This window comes from Talpa europaea, assembly GCF_964194135.1.
Source record: "Talpa europaea genome assembly, chromosome: 16".
Lineage (NCBI taxonomy): Eukaryota > Metazoa > Chordata > Mammalia > Eulipotyphla > Talpidae > Talpa > Talpa europaea.
Genome location: NC_140084.1, coordinates 47,629,185 through 47,656,686, shown reverse-complemented (window position 1 = coordinate 47,656,686; position 27,502 = coordinate 47,629,185). Strand labels below are relative to the sequence as shown.

General features: G+C 66.1%; 3 protein-coding genes across 5 annotated transcripts; 2 read left to right on the top strand and 1 right to left on the bottom strand.

Annotated features, from left to right (window-relative positions):
- Positions 1 to 1,798: 1,798 nt before the first annotated feature.
- Positions 1,799 to 10,046, top strand: IL4I1 (interleukin 4 induced 1; the record flags this gene model as incomplete). Its single annotated transcript, XM_084256988.1, has 7 exons — positions 1,799 to 1,835; positions 4,950 to 5,188; positions 7,165 to 7,277; positions 7,621 to 7,822; positions 8,438 to 8,506; positions 8,721 to 8,857; positions 9,068 to 10,046. 7 exons carry the CDS (start codon positions 1,799 to 1,801, stop codon positions 10,044 to 10,046), a joined length of 1,776 nt encoding a protein of 591 aa, XP_084113114.1.
- A 271-nt stretch (positions 10,047 to 10,317) lies between these two features.
- Positions 10,318 to 19,411, bottom strand: TBC1D17 (TBC1 domain family member 17; the record flags this gene model as incomplete). Of its 3 annotated transcripts, none has more annotated exons than XM_084257172.1 (17): positions 10,318 to 10,913; positions 10,992 to 11,078; positions 11,559 to 11,675; positions 11,776 to 11,873; positions 12,947 to 13,046; positions 13,127 to 13,227; positions 13,316 to 13,432; positions 13,798 to 13,892; positions 14,315 to 14,418; positions 14,508 to 14,636; positions 14,929 to 15,087; positions 15,193 to 15,304; positions 15,650 to 15,857; positions 16,334 to 16,457; positions 18,608 to 18,682; positions 18,884 to 18,982; positions 19,391 to 19,411. In XM_084257172.1, 17 exons carry the CDS (start codon positions 19,409 to 19,411, stop codon positions 10,713 to 10,715), a joined length of 1,947 nt encoding a protein of 648 aa, XP_084113298.1. In that variant the 3' UTR covers positions 10,318 to 10,712. The 3 variants fall into 3 exon arrangements, with proteins under 3 accessions (XP_084113298.1, XP_084113299.1, XP_084113300.1); XM_084257173.1 differs by having other exon boundaries at positions 15,650 to 15,851; XM_084257174.1 differs by lacking the exon at positions 18,884 to 18,982.
- A 1,026-nt stretch (positions 19,412 to 20,437) lies between these two features.
- Positions 20,438 to 26,787, top strand: AKT1S1 (AKT1 substrate 1; the record flags this gene model as incomplete). The annotated part of the gene is made up of 5 exons (XM_084257616.1): positions 20,438 to 20,490; positions 23,767 to 24,152; positions 25,350 to 25,427; positions 25,510 to 25,679; positions 26,644 to 26,787. The coding sequence occupies 5 exons, from the start codon at positions 20,438 to 20,440 to the stop codon at positions 26,785 to 26,787; spliced, it is 831 nt and encodes a 276-aa protein (XP_084113742.1).
- Between the last annotated feature and the right edge of the window lie 715 nt (positions 26,788 to 27,502).

Genomic DNA, 27,502 nt, shown 5'->3' with positions numbered 1-27,502 from the left:
AAACAAGCAAGACTGAGCATGCTGCTCAGGCACATGCCGACACACACACACACACGCACACAGGCTGTGTTTAGGGGAGCACAGATCCACACCATGATCCCCCGGCGCTGGCGGCAAGAGAGGCACGTGGAAGCCCCGACGCAGGTGATCTCTGGCTGCGTGTTGGAAATCACACAAATGCCAAGTCACCACCCCTGGCTCAGTCGCTGGGAGTCAGAGCGTTCCCCTCCTGTCCATGGGAGTGAGAGGGGTGGGGCGTGGCGGTGCTTCCATTGCGGGGTGCCAGGTTTTCAGGGGGCTTCCAGATTGCAGCCCAGGTTCCGCCTCCACTCCAACTCCTGCAGGCACCAGTGATGCCCCTTCCTGGGGCAGTGGGGGCGGGGGGCCTGCCTCTTCAGCCTCCCTCAGCCTATCCCCGCAAAGTCAGGCTACAAAGTTTACCTGAGAAATCTGGTTTCCCAAAGTGACCTTGGATCACCTTGAACTTCCAAGGACAAGTATCCTGTTCAAACAAACCACTTGGAGGGGGTGGGGACACTGGAGGAGAACCACCCCGCCCACCCCCATTGCTGGCCTGAACATTGCTGGAGGCTGGTTGGCACCACCTGAGCCCTGCCCCGAGGACCCCTCTGCGTGGAGAGCTTTCCTGTCCTGCCCGCCAGTCAATCTCTTGCTTTTCTGTAAAAAATAAAGAACAAACAGTCCCCACAAACAGGGTGGTGCCGCCCAGGATGGGCTCTGGCACTCTGACACGAGGGGTCCTGGCCCAGCAGGCGTGCAGGGGGCCTCAGGGAGGGCTCCCGAGGTGGCGGCTGGATCGGCGCCCGGCCCGGCCCAGGGGAAGGCTCTGTTGTAATTGCAGTTTTCCTTTCAGGAAGAAAACACCACCGTGCAGTGCCAGTCCAGACAAACCCTGCCTAAGTTCCTCTTCATTAATATGAAGACGACTAATGTGGTAACTAAGTTTGGAATCAGAGGCTCTTAAAAGGTGAATCACCTCGGTCAGCTGGGGTCGGGGCTCCCCAGCAGTGGCGTGCTGGTAGAGGCTCCTGGGCGGAGCCTTCCCCTGGCATGGACCCCGCCCTGGTGGGGTCACCCGGCAGGGGCCTGGGAAGTCAGCCCCCACCTATGGGTGCAGCGATCGCCCCTGGGGAGCGTATCGTTACAAGATGCAGTCAGCGTCGTGAGAAAGGGGTGAGCTCTGAGTATGAGCTTTGTCATAAGATCACTCGTACGTATGTACGTTCTTACTGATGATGTGCAGAGCAAACCCCCCCAAAAAAAGATCCAGGAAAATGAAACCGTTGACGCTCAGGACCAGCTCTCAACCACCACCAACCCCCACCCCCTAGGCGCACCGCTGCACCCGCATTTTCAGTCTGTCTGCGCTTTGACAGGGCAGCGGCCCCCTGAGGGACCTCTCCGGGGGCCCTCTGACCAGGCTTCCCTGACCCTCCCGCGCGCAGGCAACAGGCGGTGTGGCCCCGCAGCTTCAGCCACACCCCGCAGCATCCACCCGCACAGGAATTAGGGGGTTTGCCTCGTAGCCGGGGGTGGGACAGGACAGCAGGAGGTGGCGCGAGCCGGGACCTCGTCCCGCCGCTGCTGTTCTGGACACGTGCTCTAATAAAGCGTGCTGACCAGGAGGCCCGCCCCCCACACCCCCAACAGCTGTGACTCCTCACCAGGACCCTGACATCTTTGGTCTGACAAGGGGATCAGGACAAAGCCAGCATCACTCGCCCCGGTTCCTCACCCACCGGACGATGACGTCTATCCCGGGCTGACCGGAAGGGCCATGGGCGCTGGGAGAGGCCCCCAGAGCCGGCCGTGCAGTGAGTGCCCTGGGTGTGCTGGAGATGGGGAAGGGCTCAGGGAGAGGGCCCTGTCCAGGGGCCAGGCCCGAGATCAGGCCCTCTGCTTCCCGTACCCCCGCCTCTCAAGGTCTGCACCCCCTGACTTCCACCTGGAACCCCCCCACGTCCCCTATACTGGCCCCACCCCCTCTGGGACCCCAGTGAAAGTTTGAATACCGACCACATGGGGTCTTTGGGGAGAACGGAAGAGAGGTGCAGGCCTGCCCCTCACACCTGCGTCGCCCCTCACTACTCGCTGTCCTGAAGGGATCCCCACCCACGGCTCAGAAAATCTAATCCAAGCCCTGCTTTCCTGACGAGTCTACCCAAACCTATGCCTTAAGCCCCTGGCATCATCAGGAGCGTGGGGAAGGCTGTCACCCCACCAGCGGGGACAAACCACAGACTGGGAGAGCCCTGTCTGTGCTGAGTGCGGGGGCCCGGATGTGTTACCGCAAACAACTTCCACTGCCGACTTGGATGGTTGAAGTAGCGCAGGCCGAGCGCAGACCGCACGCAAAGCCCGGGGGAGAGACTTCCCCAGTGACCTTAACCTCCTCACCCCAAAACCACCGCTGCCACGGGGGCCATCCAGCATTTCTTTTCCTGCCCACTGGGCGCCAGTCCTGGCCTGGACCCCATCAGTCAGCGCCCGGGAGGTCCACCCGCTAGCAGCCTGGCCCTGCGGATCTCCGCCAGGGCGTCGCCTCCCCTTCCCCGGGAGGGAATGGCACAATCTGGAGCCCTTTGTGGTGGTACAGGCCTGGGGGTGTCTCTGGAGGGCATCTTGGGGGTGGAGGCCAGCGATGTTGTGCAGTCCCAGAGTGCCGGGACACCCCCACGTGTGCACAGTGCCCGGGTGGCCGGGCCTGGCCCTCCCAACCAAGGGGCCTGAGCTGCTCCTGTTAGGCCAGGTCTAGGCCAGCAGCTCAGTCAGCCGCCTCCCAGCTGCTGCCTTCCCTGGGCCTCCGTCTTCTCTGTTGTCCATTGGGGACAGCGTAAGCCCCCTTGTCAGAGGGTCACCGAGGTGACTGAAGTGAGGGATGGGCAGTGCCCGGCACAGGGTGGGATGGCGCCTGTGGGCGTTGAGCCAGAGCCAGGACACCCCCGGGCCGGTTCAACAGAGCCCTGCTCTCCCGGCCAGGCGGGCCCCGGGCGCAGGTAGCCGCTCGCCTTGCCCGATTCCTGGACCGGACTTCACGGTGAGCTGGGCCCTTCCCTTCTCTTCCCGAGGGCCTAGGAGCTGAGCTGGTGTGTGCAGTCGGGGACTTGGCACAGCAGCCGAGCCGGGAGACCAGGAGTCCAGCTGGGGACCGGCCCTCCTCCTAGCTGGGGCCTGGCAGCCCTCGGCTCTGTCTTCTCCTTTGGTGTGAAGGAGGCCGCCGGGCGCTGTCGAGGGAAGGCCTCTGGCTCTGAGGTCCCCATTTCCTTCCTCTGTCCGGCTCGGGCCTTGGGAGTGAGAGGCGCCGAGCACTCAGACGCCTGTGATGCTCCCGCCCTTGCAGCTGCCCCTCCAGGGCCGTCAGTTTCCTTCTTGGCCACGGCCTCCACCCTCCCACCTCACGTGCGCCCTGACTCACTCACAGCCCCCTGCCCCCCCGCCCCCCCAGTCACTACACATCCTTCTGCGGGGCTTTCCCACCTTGCTGCGGAGAACCTGCGCCCCAGCGAGCCTCCTCGCCAGCCCTGGTGCCCTCTCACGACCCCAGGAGAAAGCCCCCAAATTGCCTCTCTGCCCCCACCCGCTTCGGGGAACCTGCCACAGGTCCCCTTGGGTAAATCCTCAAAATCCTGAGATCCTGGGCAGCCTGGCAGGAGAAACTCTGGAACCAGGCCCCTGGGCCTCACTGCCACCAGCCCCTCAGAGAAGTACCAGGGCCACAGGCAGAGGCACTGGGTGGGCGCCCAGGGCAGGGTGGGGGGGGAGCGGAGCCCTGGCACAGCCGCACCCATTCACAGTGTCTGACCTGGGCTCACAGTGGAACCCCCACCGACATCTCAGTGGCCCCTGTTTGATGGCTGCAGACTGGAGCCCCAGAGAGAAGCGGCCTTGTTCTGCATCTCCCTGCTGGGCGGGCAGGTGCCAGGCCAGCCCCGGGCAGACTGGCCCAGAGCCCTCGGCCCTGACCGTGCTGCTGTTGGGCGCCCCACCGCTGTGCCTGCTGCACGGAGTGGGGGACTGAGGTCGGGGAGGAAACGGGGCCAGCGAGGGCTCTTTAGGGTCTGGGCACAGACAGTGGGCACAGAGGCCCCATAGGCTGTCCTAGGCTGGGAGCAGCCGGACCCCAGGCCAGAGGTCCCCCCTCCCCTGCCTCAAGAATCAAGGAAGCAGGGAAAGTGGCAGAGCCCTGTGAGGGCAGGGGCTGGCAGGTGGGGCTGGGCAGCGCCGGCAGGGGCAGCCCCGCCTGGCAGTTACCTGGGCACTTATTTCTGGCCCCCAGCTGCCCCAGTGCTATTTGGGGCAAGAGGCAGAAAATAGATGGATTTGCATCCTCCCGCCCCCGGCTTCCCCGCGCCCCTCGGGCTCCAGTCAAGACCGTCTGACCCGCCCGGGAAAGCGGAAAGCGGTTTCGTTTCCCGTCAGGTTCCCCAGCGGGCGGAGGGTGGGGCTGGGCCGGTTTAAAGGCCGAGGAGAGAGAGCGGGGCCAGCCCGCTGCCAGTGGCGAGCCAGGTGGAGAGGCCGGGAGGGACCGGGCCAGGGACGGGAGAGGCGAGGAGAGGGGCAGAGGCGGGGGTGGCGGAGGAGGAAGACGGGCCTGGCCGAGAGAACTGAGGGGAGAGCGGGGCTGGGAGCAGGGAAGGGGCCGGGAGAGGCCGCGGGCTGGGGGAGGAGGGCAGGCAGGGAACAGGGCGCTAGAGCAGTGGCGCGGGGGTGAGGGGAGCGGCAGCGGGACCCCCTGCAGGGAATCGGGCCGGGCTGAGACACGCACCCGTCACAGTGGCTCTTGTTCCGCCTCCTCCCCAGACACCGCGTCCCCCCAGAGTCATGCCCCCTTTGGGTAAGTAAGGAGGGGTGGGGTCACCGGGATGGGGGACCAGGACTGGCTTTTCTCCCCCAACCCGGCCACCTGCCCACTGCCCCTCGCCCCCCAGCCTGGCGCCTCCTCACCCTGGTGACCGTCCTCCTGGGCCTGGCGTCCTGCCTGGAGTGGAAGGCCGCCCACGGCCAGGACCCCTTCGAGAGGTGCATGCACGACCCCGACTATGAGCAGCTGCTCAAGGTCGTGACCCTGGGCCTCAACCGGACCTTGAGGCCCAGGAGGGTGATCGTGGTCGGCGCTGGCGTGGCCGGGCTGGTGGCGGCCAAGGTGCTCAGCGACGCGGGACACAAGGTGAGAGCGGCCGCCGTCCACCCTGCCTGCGGCCCGCGCCGGGGCCCGGGGCCGTCCTGGGCGGTCCGGGGTGGAGGGGAAGTTGGGGGGCCTGAAGCCCCCTTGCTAAGGAAATACTGGACAGTCCCTGCCCTGCATCCTCACCCCGGGGCTTCCTCCAACCCCCGGGGGAATTTGCGTTGGTGGCTATGGCGCTCCGCCCAAGCCCTAGGGGAAGTGCCCCCCAAGGCCTCACCGCGGTCCGCTCAGTGCAATCTAAGAATGAGAACTGGCTTCTCTGAAGGCTGCCCAGCCCCCAGGCCACAGGCTGGAAGGGGTCCGGGCCGGCTTGCCAGGACTTACTCTGCCCCCCTCCCGGCCACCTCCCCACAGGAACAGACCGTCCGGGGTGCAGGGGGTGCCGCGCACGTGTGCTCTGCTCTGCCCTCGCACCATTCCACTCACACCCTGGGCTAGGGTTTTGGGGTGGGGGACAGAGGAAGGGGCCACCCTGGGGCTGGGGGTACCAGCTCCCTGCTATCTGGGAACCACTTCCAGAGAGAGATGGGGGCTGGCTTCTGGGGAGGGGTCTCCCTCCCACCGGGAGGGCTGTCACTGTGAAATGACCCCCAGTGTTCCTCCTCATGAGCTTTCCAGACTTTGCCAGGTGGCCCCATGACAGAAGTCGGAAGGGGGTCAGAGTCCTCCCAGGAAAACCCAGGGTGGGGGCGGCGAGCAAGGAAGGTGGCTTCTCGGGGGGAGAGGGACTTGGGGAACGGCAGGCGCTAGCCCGTCCCTCTGACTCACAGCCCAGAACTGCCTTGATTACAAATGCAGCGCGTCCCGCGTTCCCCGTGTCCCGGGGTAACTTCCCAGGAGCCCCCACTCATGGGTGCAGGCCTCCCCGCATGGCCACTGCTCCCTTGGGGGGAACGTCCCAGCCGAGGGCTCAAGCGGCCATCTGAGGCGCTGGGACCCAATTTCTCCCTTCTCGAAGGCCTGCAAAGCTCTGTGTGTGTGTGTGTGAGAAAGGGGGGGGGGTGGGCTCCTTCCTCTCCCATCCCATCTGGAGGGGCTCCCCTTCCATAAGCAGCCCTGCGCCCCGGGGGGGGGGGGGGGGGAGGGGGGGGAGGTGCTGCCTCTGGGGTGTCCAGCAAGCGGCCTCCGATCCCTCCTCCACATGCTAAGGACCGTGTGATGTGGAGGGAGCGGGAGGGGAAGCCCAGAGGGCGCCCATCTGGGGAAGGGTGTGGCTGCAGCCCTGGGATTCCCCGGGGCCAGGGAGAGACCCCAGGATTCTTCCCCTGCTGCCCAGAGCCCAGCCAGAGCCCCTGTCGGGATGAGTTGTGGGTTGCCTTTGAAGTGATGAAGGACCTTTGAGAGAGAGAGAGAGAGAGAGAGAGTGTGTGTGTGTGTGTGTGTGTGTGTGTTGTGTGTACTGAGCCCCGCAGCTCACCCCAAGACCAGGGGGCGGGGAGGGGGGTTGATTGATCTTTCTTAGGGCGCTTCTTCCGCGCCCCCCAGCAGTCTCCGTCTGCGGGCAGGGAGGGCAGGGAGAGTGTGGGGTGCCTTTCTCCTCCCCCTGGGCTGTCACCCTCCCCGGGCCGCGGGGCCGCCTTTCCCCCGCCCACCCTACGGGGCGCTCCGGCAGGAGTGTTGTGGGGGGCAGCGACGCCCCTCCCCTGGCCCTGCGCTCTGAGCGCTGTGGCGGGGTCCGGCCGGCTTTCCTCTCCCCGCTCCTTTACGGATCTCGGCGGCTGGGCTGCCCCCTAGAGGGGAGACGCGGGAATGTTTCCTCTACCTGCTGTGAACCCACTCTGGGGGCGCGCGGAGGAGGAAACAGACTGTTTTTAAGCCAAGTTAAAGCACAAGCCACGCGCGCAGAGGGGCCTTTCTCGAGGAGGCCGGGTCTCAGCCACTGTGGGGATTGGGGGGCTGGCCCGTGGGGGGCTGGGGAGGGAGCTGAGGTGCCCGCTCCCCGCACCCTCTTCCCTCAGGTCACCATCCTGGAGGCCGACAACAGGATCGGGGGCCGCATCTTGACCTTCCGGGACGGGAAGACGGGCTGGATCGGGGAGCTGGGGGCCATGCGCATGCCCAGCTCGCACAGGTGCGGCCCGAGCCGGCGCCGCCCGCGCCCCGCGAGGCCACGCGCGCTCCCCCCGCGGCGCCAGCCCGGACTCCACTCCGACCCGGAGGCGAGCCCCCAGGGCAGTCAGGGCGAGCCCCGATTCCAGCCCCTCCTGTCTCCAGCCCTGCCGGGGGCGCCCGCGCTCCAGCCCGCCCCGGGTCCCCTCCCGCCGCCCGCCCCCCGCCACGGCCCGCCGAGCCGCGCCGCCCGCTCCCCGCGTCGCCCCCAGTGGGAGCCGCTGGCTGCGTCCCGAGCCCGACCCCCCAGCCCGGCCGCCCCCCGGCGCCCTCGCGCACCCAGCCTCTCCCCGCGGCGCCCGCAGGATCCTCCACGAGCTGTGCAAGAGCCTGGGGCTCAACCTGACCAAGTTCACGCAGTACGACGAGAACACGTGGACCGAGGTGAACGAGGTGAAGCTGCGCAACTACGTGGTGGAGAAGATGCCCGAGAAGCTGGGCTACCGGCTGCTGCCCCGGGAGCGGGGCCGCTCGCCCGAGGAGATCTACCAGATGGCGCTCAGCAAGGTGGGGGCCCCGCCGTCCCCTCGCGCCCCTCCCCGCGCTGCCCAGCCCTCCCGGCTGTACCTGCCTGGCCGCGTGTTACTTCGGTCGCCCTCGTTGCTCGTCCTTCCTTCCCCATGAACACTGCCGGCCGGTGCCCAGAGTGCCAGGGCCCTAGGACCCGCCCGGCCACCCCCCGCCCCCCGCGGCCTGGACAACCCCGCCTTTGCACGCCTCTGCTTTCAGCCTGGATCGGCCGCTGCTCTGACCCATGTCCGCACACCCAGACCTGTGTCTGTCTTGACCTTCCCGGGGAGGGCGTGGGCAGGGACAGCCCCTCAGCACTCGCGCGCGGTCAGGACCGCAGGTGGCAGCGGCAGCCCCCCCCCCCGTTACCCCTGGGGGCCTGAGAAGGCCGCCGCGCCCCCGGGCTCACAGGCTGGCACAGAGGCGGCGCGTCGCCCCAGCGTGACCGCGGCCAGATGCGGGCTGGGGCGGGGGCGGGGGCAGGGCGGGGTGGCAGGGTGTCCCGCAGAGCTGGGTGCCTCAAGCAAGGGTGCTAATGGCCCGCAGAGGGCAGGGGCAGGAGCCCGCCCGGGTCTCCCGCCGGCAGCTCAGCCTCACCGCTGCTCCCCACAGGCCGTCAGAGACGTGAAGACCCTGGGCTGCAGGAAGGCCATGAGGAAGTTTGAAAGGCACACGCTGCTGGTGAGTGCGTCTGGGGCGAGCCCGGGCACCGGCGGTGGCCCTGGGCTGTTTCCCTCCTCTGCCGCGGGAAGGGGGCGCCGGACGGCAACCGCACAGCCCGGGGCTGCGTCCCGGCGCCGAACCGCGAGCCTTAGCGGGGACCCGCGAGCCTTAGCGGGGACGGGCCCCCACGGCCGCCGGCCCGGGCCTGACCGGGCCCGCGCCCCGCCCCCAGGAGTACCTCCTCGGGGAGGGCAACATGAGCCAGCCGGCCGCGCGGCTGCTGGGAGACGTGATGTCCAAGGACGGCTTCTTCTACCTCAGCTTCGCCGAGGCGCTGCGGGCGCACAGCTGCCTCAGCGACCAGCTCCGGTGAGGCGGGCCGGGGCGCGGCCAGGGGGGCCGGCAGGGGGCGGGGCGGGAGGTTCCCGGGGAAGGGCGGGGTCCAGGGAGGAGGCGGGGTGCCCGGGTCTCCGTGTTCTCCGCTCCCCGGGGCTCGGGGGCCGTCAGGGACAGGCGAGGGGCGGGCCAGGCGGCCGGAAAGGGGAGCCCGCGCCGAGCCCGTCACGCTCCCGCCCCCAGGTACAGCCGCATCGCGGGCGGCTGGGACCTGCTGCCGCGCGCGCTGCTGAGCTCGCTGTCGGGCCCGGTGCTGCTGCACGCGCCGGTCGTGGCGCTGACGCAGGGCAGGCGCGAGGTGCGCGTGCACATCGCCAACTCGCGCGGCGCGCGGACCCTGAAGGCCCTGAGCGCCGACGTGGCGGTGATGACGGCCAGCGGGCCCGCGCTGCAGCGCGTCGCCTTCACGCCGCCGCTGCCGCGCCAGAGGCAGGAGGCGCTGCGCGCGCTGCACTACGTGCCGGCCACCAAGGTGTTCCTGAGCTTCCGCCGGCCCTTCTGGAACGACGAGCACATCGAGGGCGGCCACTCGAGCACCGACCGCCCGTCGCGCATCATCTTCTACCCGCCGCCCGGCGAGGGCGCGCTGCTGCTGGCCGCGTACACCTGGTCGGACGCGACGGCCGCGTTCGCGGGGCTGAGCCTGGAGGACGCGCTGCGCCTGGCGCTGGACGACGTGGCGGCGCTGCACGGCCCGATCGTGTACCGGCTGTGGGACGGCAGCGGCGTGGTCAAGCGCTGGGCGGAGGACCCGCACAGCCAGGGCGGCTTCGTGGTGCAGCCGCCGACGCTCTGGCACACGCCCGGGGACGAGCGGCACGCCTACGACTGGGCCGTGCCCTACGGCCGCGTCTACTTCGCGGGCGAGCACACGGCCTACCCGCACGGCTGGGTGGAGACCGCCGTGAAGTCGGCGCTGCGCGCCGCGCTGCTCATCAACAACCGGGAGTGGGAGCAGGAGCAGGAGCAGGAGCGCGGGCACGGGCACAAGCACGGGCACCAGCACCAGCACGAGCACCAGCACCGGGCGTCGGGCGGCGAGGAGGTGCTCGGCCAAGCGTCCACCAGCCACTTCCGCTCCGAGTTAGACAGGGGCGCCACCTACCTCCCGTTCCTGCAGCTGACCTCCCAGCAGCCCACGCACCCGAGGACCCCGCATTAAAGTTTCGGAAACAGCTGTGTGGTCCTGCCCCTCCCTGCTCACAGCCATGAGCGCCCGGGCGTCCCGTGTCCCCGCAGAGGAGCTCCGTGGCCGAGGGGCGGGGGGAAAACAGGACGACCGGGCCGGGCACCACTGCTGGATGGGAATCGCAGCGCCCACCCCACCACCACGACCCAGGCGGTCCCCAAGCAAGTCCCAGAAGGCCCCGCCCACAGTAGCTTAAACGCAAGTTTATTTCTCTCCGGCAGACAAGCTGGTAGACAGCCCCAGCCCAAGCAACCCTGCCACGTGGGTGCCGTCGGGGACACGTGGCCCCAACCCACTCTCTTCCTGGGGGGGCACCCATTCCTTGCTCCTCTCAAGGCCCCAAACTCAGAGAGGGGAGAGGGCCCAGAAGCCCGCCCCCAGGGCCTCCTCAGGCTCCTTGGCTGAAATGGAGTCAAGCTCAGCAGGGGGGACCACCTGTGCCCCCTGCCCATCTGCGTCCAAACGGAAGGGGTCACCTCCTTCCTCCACCTACTCGGGGCTGGCCGGACAGTGTCAGTTTAAAGAAACCAGTTAATCAGGAGGCACGCTGGGGGCGCCCTGCCCAGAACCCAGCCTCCAGGAGGGGCGGGTGGTGGGGCCAGAGCCTGATAAAGTGCCAGTGCTGGGCACCTGAGTCGGCTAGGAGTCTCCGCCTTCCTCCTCCTCCTCGGGCAGGATCTCCAAGCTGCTGTCTGGCTGGGGGGCTGTGTCCACGGGGGGCGGAGGGGCAGGCGGGGCCCGTGTGGGTGACAATGGCAGAGGAGATGCGGGGGGTGAGGGGCTGTGAGGCTCTGTGGGGGGCGCCAGACCAAGGACCTCCTGCACGTTGTGGGGCAGCTCCTGGAGGGCGGAGTGGAGGCTGGAGTCAGAGGTCTGATGGGGAGTAAGGGGAGGCTGCTGGGGGGACTGGGGACTCACCGTGCAAGCTGTCAGCTGCCGGTAGAGGGCCTCGGCCCGGGTCAGCACGTCCTCCACGCTCAACTTCATGGTCAGCTCGTTGATGTGCTGCGGGAGGGGGTGGGTGAGGCCCGCCTGCCTGCACAACCTCCACCACCACCGCCCGAGCGCCTACTCTGTGCCTGGTGCTGGGGACACAATGGAGGGAAGACAGACTGGGCTGGCCGCTTCGGGGCTGACGGTGGAACTGGGGTTCAGGGGAGGTCACGCGCTCTCATGCTGCCGGCCAGATGCAGGCCACAGTGAAGGCAGAGGCCCTGGGATGGGCCGCTGCCCATTCATGCATGGACCACATGCTCTGCGAGGACACTGCTGGGAGCCGGGACCAGGAGGCTGTGAGGACACCAGCCCCACGCCCTCAGTGCCCACAGCCTACGGGCCACACGCAGCACTCCAATCCTGAGAACCTTCTCCTGCAAGGACGGCAGCACGGGCCACCCTCCACGCTCACAGCCAGCTGGTGCTTCAGGTCAGCCAAGGCAGGACCAGCAGGAAGAGGGTGGGGGCCGGGAGGAGGAGGGGCCTCACCTTGAGGATCTCATTGGAGCCGAAGCCGGAGAGCATGAGGGCGTCACGCTCCATGTCCAGGATGGCACAGGCCACCAGCAGGTGCAGATTGCGGCCGGGGAGCCCGGTCCATAGCACCTGGGGTGCCAGAGGGAGGGGGTCACGGCCCAGGTCTGCCCCACCCCCTGCCCGCCTTCCCCCAACCACCCAGTCCTCCCACCCAGACTGGCCGGCCCACCTCCCACAGCCGGAGGACGTCGGGGAAGGGGAACTCCCTCTTGAACCAGATGAGCAGCCACCGGAAGCAGAAGCAGAGAGAGCCAGAGTCCTGGGAGTCTGGGGGGGTCGGGGGGCGTGGAGAGCAGCTTAGCAAAGAGCAAGCAAAACACAAACCCACACCCGCTTCCACTTCAGTGTGCCGGTGGGCGGACCGGGTTCCCCAGGAGTCTGGCCGAGCGCCCCGCCACGCCGGACCGGTAACTTCAGCCAGTGTGGGCGGCCAGGCCACGGGCCCTCCCCATCCTGGCCCTGGACTGCACGCGCGGTGACCAGCTCCACGCTGGCCACTCAAGGAGAAACCACTCCATGCCCACGGCTGCTGGCTGCGTGAGGAGCTGGCACTCGGCCTCTGCACGCAAAACGCACGCTGGCCTGACTTTTCAGGAAAGCAGCGATGGGGAGGAACGTTACAAAAGCTGCGAAAAAGTAGGGATTGGCCTGGACAATTTCACCCCGTGGACCTAGAGCTACAGAAATCACACGGCGTGCGCGCGCCACGGCGAGAAACACTAACTACCCAGACGGTCGCCGGGTTAGGTCAAACGCTCGCACGTCCTTAACACGGGGACACGCGGCCCCCGCAGGGGTGGTCACGAAGCTGTGCGTGCCAGAGCAGCCCGCGTCCGAGCCCCTTCGGGAGTGGCAGGTGCGCCCTAAGCCTTGGTTCCCTCTTGGTGGCCGAGGCCATCTCTGGCTCCCTCCCCAGCGTCCTCGATGTCAGCGAAGAAACACCCATGCGCGCGCGGCAGTCTCCCGGAGGGTAACGGCAGCAGCGTCTTTCTTTATCTGAACCCCCTGGCCTTTTCCACCGGACGAGATGAAAAACAGTAGCCGGCCTGCAGCAGCCTCAGGCCCTGGAGCCCTGAGACCCGCTTCCTACCCCAGCCCCAGGTAAGAGAAGGTCAGGCCACGCCCGGTCCTCTACCCGGAGAGAAGGGGCGCTGGGCAACGGCTCCCCGCGCACTCGCGCGTGCTGCGGTTGCTCCCCACTGCAATTCTGTTTTTCCATGTTGAGTTGGGGTCTGGGCTATGCAGGAGCAGGGATATCTCTCCGGTTTGGCTCAGGGCCTCCCCCTCAGGAGCCACGGCCGAGCAAGGCCCCACTGCCCCTGCTGCCACCAGACACGTACCCAGGAAGTCACAGAGTGGGGGGTCCAGCACCCGCAGGAGCAGCAGGAGTTGGCCCAGCTGCCGCTTCATCGTCTCCTGACTCTCCTCGAAGTTCCCGTGCTGCGGAGGGCGGGAGGCCGCGTGAGGAGCCAGGTCCCGGCCGCGGGCGGGGTGGCCCTGCCCCCCGGCCCCGAGCCTACCACCAGCTCCATGAAGCCACAGAAACACCAGAAGGCATCCACCTCGTTTTGAGTGACGTAGAGGATCGGGGAGAGCAGGTCGCTCATGCCCTGGACATAACCTGCGGGGACACAGTCAGGCCCAGCCCAGGCCCCCCAGGGAAGGCCTGCCCCCCGCCCCCCGCCCCCCGCCCCGCCCCGGCGCCGCACCCAGGTCGAAGTGGTACATGCAGTAGGTGAGCAGGATGTCATTGAGCAGCCCCAATCCTGGGTTCTCGGGCCCCTCGTAGAACTTGTTGGTCCGATCGGTGCGGCTCACGTCCCTCTCTGCAAGTGCAGGGCAGGCGTGGCACTGAAGAGGCCCCAGCACCAGCCCCGCTGCTCGCCGGCAGCCTGTGCCGCTGTGGTGCCCCCAGAAATCCCCGGGGAAGGCTCCCCTGAGCGCAGTGCCCCACACTCCCAGCTCGCTACCCGCCTACTGCACCCGCTGCTCACTGCAGCCGGCCAATGATGGGAAGACTAAGGCCCAGGGACAGGGCCCCACTGGCCGAGAAGCCTTGGTGAGCAGATGGCAGGGCTGGGGGGCGCACCCTGAGCCGGCCCCCTCGCCCCCGCCCCGCCAGCCCCGGAGAGGACCTTGTCCCTTCCCTTGGGAAGGCAGGGGCGCCCCCGGCCCACCCGCCAGTGCCCACCGATGAGGCTGCGGTATCCATGCAGCAGCGAGTTCCTCCGCTCCTGCTCGGGGCTCACGGACTTCCACTGCAGCTTCATGCGGAAGTACTCGTCCCTGCAGCGGGACCGAGGACGGAGGTCCTAGGCACCCAGGCCAGGGAACCTCTCTGCCCCCCCAGGGCCACCCTGCCTGGCCGGCCAGCCCCCAGATCCCTGCCTCAGAGCCTTCCCTGTCAGGCAGCCTGAGGCGGGCCGCCCTTGCCTCCCCCGGCGCGCCCTAGTAGGCTGTCACCCCCACTGGATGGAGCGCGAGGAGGGTAGAGACCTGGACACAGGAGAGGGGCCCACGGGGCTAGGAAGCTGCCTGCAAAGGGCGGGTGGGGAGGATGGTGGGAGGCAGGCTGCGTGGGTGCACGGGCAGGTGGCAGGGGATGTCCCCGCCAGGAACTCGCTGTTGACTCAAGGCCCCCAAATGACTCAGGGGGTGAGGGATGTCGCACATGGGGCCTGCCGGAAGGGGCCCCGGCACTGACTCACGTTTTCTTGCGCACATGGGCCTTGTGCTCCTCGGCAGACTGCTCCCAGCTGAGGTAGCCCAGGAGAAACTTCCAGGCCTCCCGCCTCAGGCCAGGGCTCAGGCCCTGGGGGCAGAGCGGTCAGCAGCTCAGCGGGGCTGCCCCCAGGCTGCCTGGGACCCTGCCCCACCCGCCCCATCCACGTGGCACCTCACCCCTGAGAAGATGCGGGCCTTCAGCTCGGGGACCTGCTGCAGGCGGCCCACAGGGCCCACATGGCGGGCCCACTCCTCCTCCGTGACCGGAGGTGTCCGCTCCACGGCCGGCCGTGGCCCCAGCTCCACCTGGGGCAGCAGGTGAGTGAGTCTGGGGCCCCTGTCCCTGGGGGAGGCCTTCTCAGCTCGAAGGACAGTTACGGTTCAGGGTAGGAAACATCTCCTTCCCGGAGCCCATGACTGTCACCCCCACGTCAGCAGCGAGCACCAGTGCCAGGTGGTTTGTAAAAGCTCTTTCTGTGAGGGGCTCGTGCAACCTGATGGGGGTGGGGCCGCTATCACGGCTTTGGCCAAGGAGGAAACTGAGGCTGAGGGAGCTGCAAGCAGCTGCGAGGCCGGAAGCAGGGGTCCCGATACTCACACAAGAAATGACCTCAAACCCAGGCTCTGGCTCGTCGTCGGGGGGTGGGGGCAGGTCGGGGGAGGCCCCCTCTGCGTGGGGCTGCAGAGCTCCCCGGAAGAAGTTGGTGACGCGGGAGAAGCTGCTGAAGGTGGTGGAGTAGGGATCCTGGAGGAAGCGCTGGTGGGGGAGGGGGGAGAGAGTGCTCAGGGCTCTACCACCCCTGCAAGCCGGTCCCAGCCGGTCCCCCACCGCCCTCCAGCCGCCAGGTGGAGGGGGACTCACAGACACCACGTTGGAGCTGTTTTGGTCAAAGAGCTGGAGGTGGTGGAAGGAGTTGGAGAGCGCGGAGGAGTCGTGGGGGAAGACCAGGTAGAGGCGGGAGTCCTGTGGGGAGCTGGGGGCACACAGAGATGGGGCCCGGGTACCAGGCTGCCTGGGCAAGCCCGGCACGCGCCCCCCCCCCCCCCGCCCTCCTCTCTGTCCAGCCGCAGGGTCCTGACTGCCTAGGGGCATCCCTCAACCCCACCACAGTGGCCGCAGTTGGTCCCTGGCCCCAAGAGTCAGCTCTGTGGCCCCAGAGAATGGCGCTACCTTGGAAAAGGAGCAACGCTTTCGAAAGCGCGAGTCAAGCCAGCCTTGAATTTGAAGTCCTACGTCCAGCCCAATCTCCTGCCCCCCTGTAGCCGAGCAAGCAGGTCCCCGCCCGGCCCGGCACACAACCCAGGCAGGGGCGGCTCACCTGGCCAGGAGCAAGTAGCGGCTCAGGACACGGAGCAGAGCGCGGGTGCCCCCGTGGTGGAAGTGCAGGGCGGGCAGGGAGCCTCCGGCCTGGGTCACCAGGACCAGGTAGGCCCAGCTGAGGCCTGGCTTGGACCGGCGGATGGACTTGAGCTCCCCCAGACTCACGGAGAAGGCCCAGGAGTCCCGGGAGGAGCTGGGCTCTGCACCTAGGGCGGTGTCCGGCGCCAGAGGCGACACAGTCATCACCCCACCTTTCCTCAGGAGCACAGCTAAGACGGGAAGGGAGCCCCGCGGCCAGCTCCCCCAGGTCTGGCCCCTGCCCATCTCGCCCCCAGCCCTCGCCACTCCAGACGCAGGGATGGCGCGACCGGTCTGCAGGCACCCCAAGCCCCGCGCAGGCTCCCGCGGCGCCTCTCCCGGAGTGCTCCGTGCCGTCCCCACCCCCTCGCTCCCCCAACACCCCCGCCAGGCGCTCCGGGGTCAGGTGCTCTTCTGGGAACCCGGCCCGCGTGGCTGTGGGTCAGCCCGGCCCTGAGCCACCCTGGCCTGGAACCTCAGGCCAGCCGCGGGAGCATGAATGGAGGTGCTGGCCGTGCTGACCCTGGACGGGACCGTCTCGCCCCCACGCAGCAGCGAGGCCTGGGGAGCCACAACAGCGAGGTAAGCCGTGTGCTCGGCCTACCTCTCCCGGGCTCCGAGCGGCGCGGCCGCGGGCGCACGGTGCTGATGACGGCCCAGTCGGGTTCGTAGCCGGGGTCGAAGGTCGGCTCCTCCTCAGAGGTGCAGGTGCCGGCCCCACCGGTGTCCTTGTGGAGCGAAGGGAAACGAGTCAGGGCTTGCGGATTCGTTTTCTGCCTCTGAGCCTCAAGGCCATCCTGGAGAATCGCCCCAGTGAACAAAGAGGGAAACTGAGGCGCAGAAGACACAGAATTCCCCCAGGTCACCCAGCACAGCCAGGGACCGGGACTGGGCCAGGACTCAAAGACCAGACCACCGAGGTCACGGCCCTTAAAATACCAGTCGCCGGGGCGACTCGAACCAAAAGCTGTGATCAGATCACACCCCCTGGGACCACGAGCGGCAAGGGCAGGCGGGGCCCGGTGTGGGGGAAGGCGAGAGGTGCGGGGACCCGCCAAGCACTGGGGCGGGCAGAGGGAGCTAAGGGCGGCTCTGGCTGAGGGGCCGGGAGGACACTGTCTCTCACTTCTTTGGCAACGGGTGCCACGGCTGTGTCACTTCCAGGACAGGCCCTTTGCCCCCCAAGGCCAGAGGCTTGGGCACTTTCTCTCTGCCACGAAGAATGGCCGTGGCGGTGCTCGAGCAACACGCGTGAGTGACGGTGCTGAGCGAGCACCTCGGCCACCCTCCAGCACGCGGGGAGAGAGTGAAGACAGCCTAAAAGGTGGGCGCTCCCGCAGCCTCTTCGCCCCACGAGGCAGCCGTGACGATGGCTACCATGCAGCGCACACGGACGGAGACGGGTCCTTGAGGGCACGTGCGCGTGTGCGCTGACGCCCAGGCTTTCTGGAGGGAGGGCGACGCGCTCCTGTCTTGCTCAGGCAGCTGCTCTTCCTGCTTCTACTCCGCGCAGCCAACCCAAGTGCTAATGATGCAGATAAGCTGGGAGCACGCCTGCTTTTCGTGGTGTAAGCACATCGGGGCACATGGGCCCCCATCTTCCTGCTGTCACTCAAAGGCCACCAGGGCGAGTCCCAGGGAGCCTCATGATCCAGGCCCTGACGTCATCCACCTGGCCGGTGTCTTGCCAGAGGAGAAAGACAAACTGTACCTGCTCGTCATCAGCTGGCTCTGTGTTCCTTGGAGCTGAGCACGCTGAACGTGTTTGTGCCCTTTCTGCCCGAGTCCACCCCAGCGCACGCCTGGCCTTGGAAATGAGAACACCGAGGACAGTGATGTTCTTGAGAGAGGCCCCGAGAGTGCCGGCGAGCTTGCTGGTAAGTGCGAATCCCAGCTGCCGCTTCTTCAATGGGGTGAAGACAACTCTAGATGTGGACCGTCCACGCACACCACCCCTCACCTCTGCTCATTCAAAACCCCAGCGCACCAGTGAAGGTGCTTCCCTCTCCCGGGCCCATTGCAGCTGCCTCCTCCGACTCCCCAGCCTCCAACCTCCGTTCAGTCCTTCTGTCCAGCTCTCTGTGGCCCCCCCCAGGTGGGGCTTTCCATGCCCACACCCGCGTGCCCCCAGGTCGGAGTCCAAGCTGCTCAGCCGGGCACGTAGGCCCAGACGCTTTAAAGTGTCCCCTATGTTCTGAAGCACACCTCCTCCTGCCATCCGGAAATACTCCTGCTCTGGTGCCTCCGGGCGCTCATGACTCATCCCGAGTCACGGCCCAAATGTCTGCTCCCGCAGGAAAAGGCACTGAGAGCAGTGTCTGGACTCAAACCCAAGTCCAACTCTTCCAGGTTTTTGCTGCTGAAAAGGTTCTCTCGTCTCACAGTGCCGCAGTTACTGGGTTCTCGACAGCCTGGACTGAGGACTGGGGCAGCGGTGGGTGGCTCTCATCTTTGATCCAGCGCCGTCCAGCAAAGGCCCGGCCCCCAGAAGCCCCAGCAGAAGAAGTAAGGAGAGGGGACAGGCCCACATGGGCCGGGGAGGGATGCAGCACTCTGAAGCGGATGTGGGGTCTCGGCCAGAGTCAGGGTCACCCCACACTTCCCGCAGTTCTGACCAGCCAGTGGCCAGTGAACCCAAATGTACAGGCTGAACTGTCCTCTGGCACCAGAGGCCACACTCTTGCGAGAAGCGCCCGACAGCCATGCCTCCCCGCCTGCGTCCTTCCCAACCCCAGTGGAAGGGAGGAAACCCAGGTCAGACCGGCCCCACAGCCAGATCAGGGTCACACGTGGCCTGAAGGTAGATCTGAGTTGGCACCCACCTTCCACGGCCGCTGCTAGGAAGAGGCCAGTGGAGGCGGGGGCAGAGGACACCTACCTTCTTGGAAAAGACAATTTGCGTGGAGTCCCCAGCCTCCTCCACAGGGGCCCAGTGCAGGAGCACGTCATTGTCCTGCGAGAGAAGCAGGGCTGAGAGGGTGATCTCCAAGCGCCCTAACCACTTCGCCAGTTTCCCCCGTCTTTGTGGGTCCGAGCCCTTGGCCTAACAAGCCCCGCGAGTCCCAACCCGGCCTCCACCCAGCCTCCGCAGGTCCCGGCCCGGAGCGGCTCACCACCCTCCAGCGGGGCCGCCGAGCCCGCGCCGCCCGCCCACCTTCTCCACCACTCTGATGACGCCGGCGATGAGGGAGTCGGGGTTCTGATGCCTCTTGGCGCTGGTGTGCAGGTACACGCCCCCCTTCTCAAACACCACCTGCGCGGGGGGGGGGGGGGGGGGAGCAGTGAACGGCCCCGCAGGAGCCAATGGGCGGGGCGCGGGGCGGGGCGGGCGCAGGGGGCGGGGCCCCCAGAGAGGACGGGGCGGGGAGGTGAGGCCCAAAGCCCAGGCAGGCGGCCCGGGGGCTGACACGAGCGGGGGGCCCTGGGGGCGGGGGGCCCTGGGGGCGGGGCCCAGAGGGGCGTCGCAGCCGCCCAGGAGGCGGGGCCGGGGCCTGCGCCGGGACGGCGGCGGGGAGGAGCACAGCGCGTTTAGGAGGGAATGGCGTGTTGGGAAAAGCTCTGCCGAGCCCCCGGCGCCCCGGCACGGCCGGCGGGAGAGGCAGGCCGCCGGGGGGACCCCTCGCACGGACGGACGGGGGCGAGGGCGCCCTCGAGTGCTTACCCTGTGGCCGGTCCCCTCCATAGCCGCGGCCCCACTGCCCGGCCTCCTCCGTTTCCGGGTCAACGTGCTGTCACATCCGGAGAGGAGAAGCCCCCTCAAGCCCCGACAGTGGTAGCGCCCTCGCCTGAGCTCGGGCGGCGGCGGGTGTGACCATCGCTAAAGCAGGGTGGTTCAGCTGGAACCGCGAGAGCCCGAGTCACGTGGCGTAAACGATAAAGGCGGAGCCGGCCAGCGAAAGTGCGCAGGCGCAGTGCTGCCGTCCTCGCCACGAAGTAAACAAGGGGGCGGACCCCAGAGCTCCACCCTCGGGCCCGCCTGCTCCGGTCTCCATGTTGTGCACTGGCATCGAAGCCAAACAGGTGCCATTTTGCTCGAGGGCAGGGCCAAAGCCGTTCATTTGCGGCCATGTTAATGCGGGGCAGTCGTTTCTGCGGGGCGCGCCTGCGAGGTGCTGGAAAAGCGAAACAGATAAAGGGGGTGAGAAAAGCTGTTCGCAAGAAGTGCTAGGGACGCAGGTTAACGGGACGAACCTTCAGTATCCCCGGGAACATTCAGTCCCAGACTAAATCCTTAGTCACTATGGAGAGAAAGCTGTCTCAGCCGCCATATTGAAGCCGGGCACATCGAAGCAAACAAGGCGACCATGTTGGATTTTTGCCAGCCTACGTGGAGAAGGAGGCTAGGTTGGAGGGAAGGAGAGCCGCATACATTATGGGCAAAAGATGCCAGGCTGGCTACCCTGTCATTAACAGACACTACTTTCCTCCACTTCTGCGGAATACGTTGGTTTTGGGTGAGGGACGTCAGTTTGTCTAAGTTCATTGTGGCCCAGAATGTGTAGGCAAGGACATACTTCTTGGACATAAGCTAGGTGGTCTAAACTGGCTTGCGCGCAGGCGCAAGCCTTTCACCATCTTTCTTATGGGCACCGCGCTGTCGCTGAAGCCTCTTTGGCCGACATCTTTGTCTCGGGCGGCTGGTATAGGGGAGGCGGAGTGTGCAGCGTGGAGGTGGGCCGATCGCGAGGAAGTGACGCGATGCGCCGCCATGTCTTTTGAGGGCGGCGACGGCGCCGGGCCGGCCATGCTGGCTACGGGCACGTGAGTGGAGGTGGCGAGTAAACCGCGGTGTGGGGAGGATTTGGCCGTGGGGCGGAGAGGGGCGCCGGGCGGTCGAGCCGGTCGCGGGAGGGGTATGGTCTGCATAGATCACAGGGCAGAGAGCGTGCAGCGACCCACGCTGAACGCTGGGAAGGGGTCGCCCGCGGGAACCGTCGTGCCTGACCCGAAACAAAGCCTAGACAGTTCTGTTCCTCCGCCCTCCGGACCCATCAGCATCCTCACCTTGACCGTGGGCCGTGTCCACAGGGTCGGGGGGTCGCTCGGGGGGGCCTCTGGGCGCCCCTCACCCGTCCAGAGGCGGGACTTCCGGTCCAGGCCCCCATCTGGGCGGGATTTCCTGTTTTTCCCTTGGAGAAGAGGGTCTTCCCGAAGAAGCAGTGGGAAGGTCTCTGAGCGGTGGAGGAAGACCCCGGACCTCTACCCCGCCCCCGGCTGCCGGGCGCTTCGGCGAGCTCCTCACCCCTCCGGGCAGCGGGCACTGCCAGCTTGACAGGTGGCTGGAGGGGGGCTCCACTTGCATCCCTCCTGCCCTGGGGGCCTTCCCCTCCCTCCTCACCGAATTGCAAGAGCAGCCCCCTGACCTCTCCCCAAGCCCTCCCCAGTCACAGACTGCCCCTTTGGGAGGCAGGGGCTTCCTCCATCGCAACTCCTAGGAGGATACTGGGCTTCCCCCACAAGCTGAAGGGGCGGGCGACACCCCAGGCTTGGCTACTCGCCTGGGTGACCAGCTCCAGACTTTGGCAGAGAGGTCTGCGTGAGTCACCCCGTCTTTTTTGCACAGGGCTCTACCTTGAAGTAGGGGGACCCTCACACCCAGCTCCCCCACTTTCACTCTTCTCAGCCCTGTGGTTGCTCTCAGATCTCGGCCAGACAGGAATTTAATCCTATCCAAGGTAGCGGTGCCCCGGGGCTAGCGCTGCCTGACTTTGTGACCTTGGACCAGTCATTTCCCCTCCTGTGCTTGTTTCCTCTGTTATGAAGTGAGGGTGATCCAAAGAGTGGGAGCCTTTGGGCACCTCCCCGTTCTGTGGGTTTGGGTGTCTGGCAGACGGCAGCTTCAGCCCTACTTCTCCCTTATCAAGCTGGGTGCCGTCTGTCCAGTGCCTTAAGCTCTCTGAACCTCGCTCCCCATCTGCACTGGAGCGCGATACACTTTCCTTGAGGTAGAAAGAGCGGCACTTGGGATTAAGTCCCAGCTCTCCCCTCCAGCCTGTGACCCCGGTCGAGATGCTGGATCTCCCTGGACCTGGCTTGGCAGCTGTAAAGTGGGTTGGTGCGAGCCCTGCCCTCCATGTCTGTGGGATGAGAACGTCCATGATGCCCGAGACCCCGCCTGCGGTGGGCAGGGCGGGACAGTCTCGCTGCCGGGTCTGTCCGGAGTAGTACTAGCTGTGTTCTCTGTGTGTGGCTTCTGGGGGGGGGGGGGGCTGCGGTTGTCTCCCCTGACACCTTGGTGGGCAGGTAGAGTCCCTGCACGGTGGGTGCTCACAGGCGCGGATTGAGCGCCTAGGACTGTGAACTGCAAATGGCCCACAAAGCGAAATCAAACTACTAGGAGCACAGTCGGCTTGAACCCTCCCGGGACAAGCGGCTCCCTGCCCAGCGAGGATTCTCCTGGGTGCCTCCGCTCCCCAGCTGCCCAGCTGCCCTGCTCAGCCATGGTCGTTCACAAGGGGAGGACCAGCAAATTTTCCGGGTGTCCCTGATCCAAAACAAACACAGAAGACCCTGGGCTTCCACCCAGGAAGCCAGCCCAGCCCCGGCCCAGCCCCGGCCAGCCCCGGCCAGCCCCGGCCCCCGGGTGCTCCCTCGAGCACCTCACCCCTTTGGGCAGTGGGCACTGCCAGTCTACTTGCTGGCTGGAGCTTTGAGACGCTCTGGGCAGGAAGCCAGCCTCGGACTCTTGCCCTTCTCGCCTCCCAGGAGGTATGTGCAGAAGGTGGTCCACGTGGGGCAGACCGGCCTGGGCAGAGCCCTGTCTGCAGGACTCAGCCTCATGGAGGCAGACAGAGGTGGACCTGCCAGCTAGAGTGGCATGGACTGTAGTGGAGGTTGCCCAGAGCTTCATGCGCCTACCTCTGATCACTCTGAGGGGTCAGGGAAGACTTTGGAGCCACTGCCCAGACAGTCAGAGGACATGCGGAGCCTTGCCTGGCGGCTTCCCAGCCAGAGAGCAGCCTGCGCACTGTCTGGCTCGTCGTGAGCGAGGCTGGTGGCTGCAGGGTGGACCCATGAGGGCTCCCTGCCTGGTTGGGAGGTGCTGGGGTGGATCCAGACACCGCTCCCTAGGGGGAGCCATGCTGGAGCTAGGGTTGCTCAGACAATGGCAGAGCCCAATAAGGGCGCTCGCCCCAACCAGCCTAGGGTCGGGTAGCACTGCGCCCCGCTGGGGTGAGGGGAAGATGGACCCAGGAATAGGGTGGCCACCAGGGAGGCTGTGCGACCCTGGACACGCCAGGCAGGTCCCCGATGCCAGGCAGAAAGGCTGTGATCCGGTGCCAGGCCCCCTGCCACCCTCTCCAGGCCATGTGTGGCTGGGCTAGGATTTTCTGTCATCCCCAATTGAAAAAGCCCCTGTAGATGAAATGCCCCGTTATTATTAGCCAGTCCATCTGGAACACCCCTTTGGCACACAGTCAACATTGGGTTGCTGCTCAGATGCCTTTTTTAAAAAAAATATTTATTCATGCATACAAGAACCAGGGTGCAGGCCAGATGCGCGGGAGGGTGAGAGGATTCACCAGAGACAGAGCGGGGAACAGAAGAGGCAGACTGACGAAATGCACTGCTGAGGGGAGCAGCGGGCGAGACAGGAGAGGTCTGCCGCGTCATGTGGGATTCTCGCTGGCCGGGATCGAACTGGCGCTGCAGAGGCTGCAGGCAGCTTCACAGCCTGTGCTCAACCCCCTGCGCCACCAGGGAGGCCCTGCTGAGATGCTTTTCTATGTACTTTTTTGTACTCAGTCTTCAAACCCAAGCACCTCTCTCTCTGGACCCGCCACATCTCAAGGGCCCCTTAGTCACCCGAGGCTGGTGGCTCCCGCATTGGGCAGGACTGGGCTGTGGGGACGAGGTTGGGCAGGAGGGCGGGGGCAGATGGGAAAGCCCCGGGGAGTAGTAGTGGGTTGGAAGGAAGAGGCTGAGCTCACGGTGGGGGCTGGGGGAATGAGCTCCAGAGCCAGGTTGGCGCACAGGGCGGGGCGTGGCCAGTGAGGTCTGCCAAGCCTCAGCCCCCCATCCTGCTGTGTCCCGCAGGGCGCGGATGGCGTCGGGGCGCCCCGAAGAGCTGTGGGAGGCCGTGGTGGGGGCAGCCGAGCGCTTCCGGGCCCGGACGGGCACGGAGCTGGTGCTGCTGACCGCTGCGCCGCCACCCCCGCCCCGGCCAGGCCCCTGCGCCTATGCTGCCCATGGCCGCGGGGCCCTGGCTGAGGCTGCCCGCCGCTGCCTCCACGACATCGCCGCGGCCCACAGGGCTGCCGCCGCAGCCCGGCCACCCGCGCCCCCGCCAGCGCCCGAGCCTCCCAGTCCCGCCCGGAGCCCGCCTCGGCCCCCCCTCGCCAGGGATGACGATGAGGAGGATGAGGACGAGCCCACAGAGACAGAGACCTCCGGGGAGCGGCTGGGTGTCAGCGATGATGGAGGTGAGAGGGCGAGGGGTGGCATGCTCCGGCTGGCCACGTTGCCGCTGAAGTGGGGCTTCCTGGGGGACGAGATGTGCTGAATTCTGAGCCCCGATATTCTACCAAAGCAGCCGTCTCAAAGAGCTGGGGCCCAGGCTGTGTGACCTCAAGCGAGCCATTTCCCCTCTCAGCCTAGATTTCCTTACACTGTCCTTGGGCCAGCTCTGCCCACAGGTGCCGGGCACAGACCAGACATGGACCCTCTTGCTAAGGGACTTTCGATGTGGCCAGGGAACTGGAGTCCTGTCATGGGTCCATGTGCTGAAGAGGCTGTCGGGCGGCAGTTGCCTCATGAGCTGGGCAGAGAGCAGGTGTTTGCATGTGTGCGGGGCTGGAGCCTCGGAGAACAGGCAGCTGAGGAGCCCTGGCGAGGGAGCCACTGGCTACTGTAGGGGAAATATGGAGGTTTGATGCTTCCCAGAGGCTGGACTGTTATATTGGGGTTTTGAAGAGTAAGTAGGAGTTTTCTAGAACTCAGTAAATGGGAGTTACTCATTTGTTGGGGTACTAACATGGCTGGCTTCCTCATGGTCACTGGAGGCGAGTCTGAGGACATAGGCTTGAGCCTGGCGACCTGGATTCCAGTCCCAGCGACACCACTTGGTAGCTGAGGGACTGCGGACACGTCCCTTTACTTCTCTGTTCCTCCAGCTCCCTATATGTTTGTTTGTTTGTTTATTTGTTTAGTTTTTAAGCATTTAATTTACTTATGCATACAAGAGGACTCACCAGAGGTGTGGGGATGAGAGGACTCACCAGAGACAGAGCAGGGAACAGAACAGGCAGATCTACTGAAATCCACTGGTGAGGGGAGCAGCGGGGAGACAGGAGAGGTCTGCCGCGGCATGTGGGTAGCTCCCTGGCCGGGGATCGAACTTGTGCTGCAGTGGCTGGTGATAGCTTCATAGTGCTGAGACTTAACTCTTGAGCCACCAGGGAGGCCCCATCTCTTGGCCTGTTTTTTGGGTCCGCTTTTCCCCAGCCGATCTTACAGATTTCACATTAATGCAGCCAGTTGCTTTCACCCCAGGGTGTCACAGATGGACAGAAACCAGATCTGTTTCTGAGAGAAACCAGGCAGATCACCAGGGCGAGGGCATTCATAGCTGTAGCTGGGCAGCGAGAGCCTAACGCCCTGGTCTCTCACCCCATCCCCAGGGCTCTTTGTGATGGACGAGGACGCCACACTCCAGGACCTGCCCCCCTTCTGTGAATCGGACCCTGAGAGCACAGACGGTAAGTGCCCTCCACTGTGCCCATCCCCAGCTGGGGGCAGGGGCGAGGCAGTGACAGAGGGTGAAGTTCCTATCTCTTCCAGATGGCAGCCTGAGCGAGGAGACCCCCGCCGGCCCCGCAGCCTACTCTGTGCCCCCAGCCTCAGCCCTGCCCACACAGCAGTATGCCAAGTCCCTGCCCGTGTCCGTGCCCGTGTGGGCCTTCAAAGAGAAGAGGACAGAAGCGCGGTCCTCGGATGAGGAGAATGGGCCGGTGAGGGGCACATGAGACGGTGGGGGGGAGGGAGGGAGAACTCAGAGCTACCTCCTCCAGGAAGCCTTCAGGCCTGGAGCTTTGCAGGATTGATCTTCCAGTCCACCCAGGCCAGCTCCTGGGCCAGAGCCCCACCTTCCTCATCCAGCCTCATGATGTGAGCCTGTGCTGTAAAGAGAAGCCAGGCCTTGTGCTGAACAGGGCGGGGCACCAGAGTCTGCTGTAACCTCCAGTTGAGGCTGAGGGGTGCGGTTCTCCGGTCCTCCCCCAGGTGCTGCCCCTGGGGGAGACTGAATTAGGGGGGTGCTCTTCGCTCAGGGCTGAGACTGAGGCAGAGGAGAAACCGGGGCACTGGAATACATTTGACTTTCCTGAGGCCTCAGGGGGCAGAGCTGAGGTGGGGAAAGGAGGAGGCTTTGGTGCCCTGGCTCCCCTTCCCCGTGGCGCCGCTTCTGGGCCTGCACTCACAGGCGGGCTTGCTGTGGTCCTGTCCGTAGTGTGGAGGCACAGCTCATGGATGGGATGTTTAAGGCCCTCAGAGCTGGGCCCTCGGCTGGTGGGCTCTCTGGTTCTTCCCTGGGGTCTGGCCCAGCTCAGGGGCACAGGTTAGTATGAAGGTAACTGCAGGCAGAGGGACAGGACCTTTTTTTCTGGAAAAGCCTGGGGCAGTGACCTCTGGTTGACATTTAGCTAGTGCATGAGAAGGAACTAGGACGGTGATGGGACTGGGCAATGCCTATATATAGGGCCAGGCCAAGAAGGGCAGAAGGGCTGGAAGGCTTCCTGGAGGAGGTGGTGTCTGAGTGGGGTGGAAGAACCCTACACAGAGCAGAGCAGGGTGGAGGGCATTCCTGGCAGTGGGCATAGCATAGGCAGAAGTGTTCGGAGGGCGCAGGCGCTGACCGGCAGGTTGGACGGGTGCGGCGGCAGCCCTTGACCCGTCTGCCTGTGGCCCTCTCCCCAGCCCTCCTCGCCGGACCTGGACCGCATCGCGGCGAGCATGCGCGCGCTCGTGCTGCGGGAGGCCGAGGACACGCAGGTCTTCGGGGACCTGCCGAGGCCGCGGCTAAACACCAGCGACTTCCAGAAGCTGAAGCGGAAATACTGAGACCCTGGGAGGGCGCGTCCCGGCCCGGTGTCCGCCCGCCCCACACTACACCCCCGCCCCGCCCCCGGGGCCCGCCAATCCGCGCCCTGTCCGGGACCGGCCTCTCCCGCGCCGGGCCCAGGACTGACGGCCCCTGCCAACCCCTGGCTCTTAGCGGCCCAGGACCTCCCCCTCTCGTGCCAAGGGGCGGGCCCGACACGGTCCCCGACTGGGTCTGTCGCCTTTTTTCTGCCCAGCGACAGATTTTGTACATTAAGGGATTGGCTCGCTCCCTGGTCGGGGCGTGGCTGTTTCTAAACCTTGACTGGGTCCGCCCCGTCCTTTTCTGCCTAGCGACAAGGCATTGCTCGCATGGTATTGGCCTGAAATGCCTTGAAAGAACACTGCCGAGGCCCAGGATTGGGTGGTGGCGCGCCACTTCGGCTGAGACTGGGCAGCTTCATCTGATTGGCTTGAACCCAAAGGGCTTAACCAATCTCAGAGAGTCACTACCGGCCCTTGTTGAGCGCTCCCGCCTGATTGGCTCCGGCCTCTGGAGGCGGGGCCAAGCCCTCCTCCTGCTCCCGGGATTGGCCTGTGGCCTTAAGTTGACGTTCTTTACACTACTGGGTTGGGGTCAGCTTTGTGCCCTAGTCCTGACCGCGTGTCCCTGGCCCCCGCCTCAGGGATGGCCCAGCCCTTGCCCGCGTCTCACGTCCTCCCACTGGGCCCGACC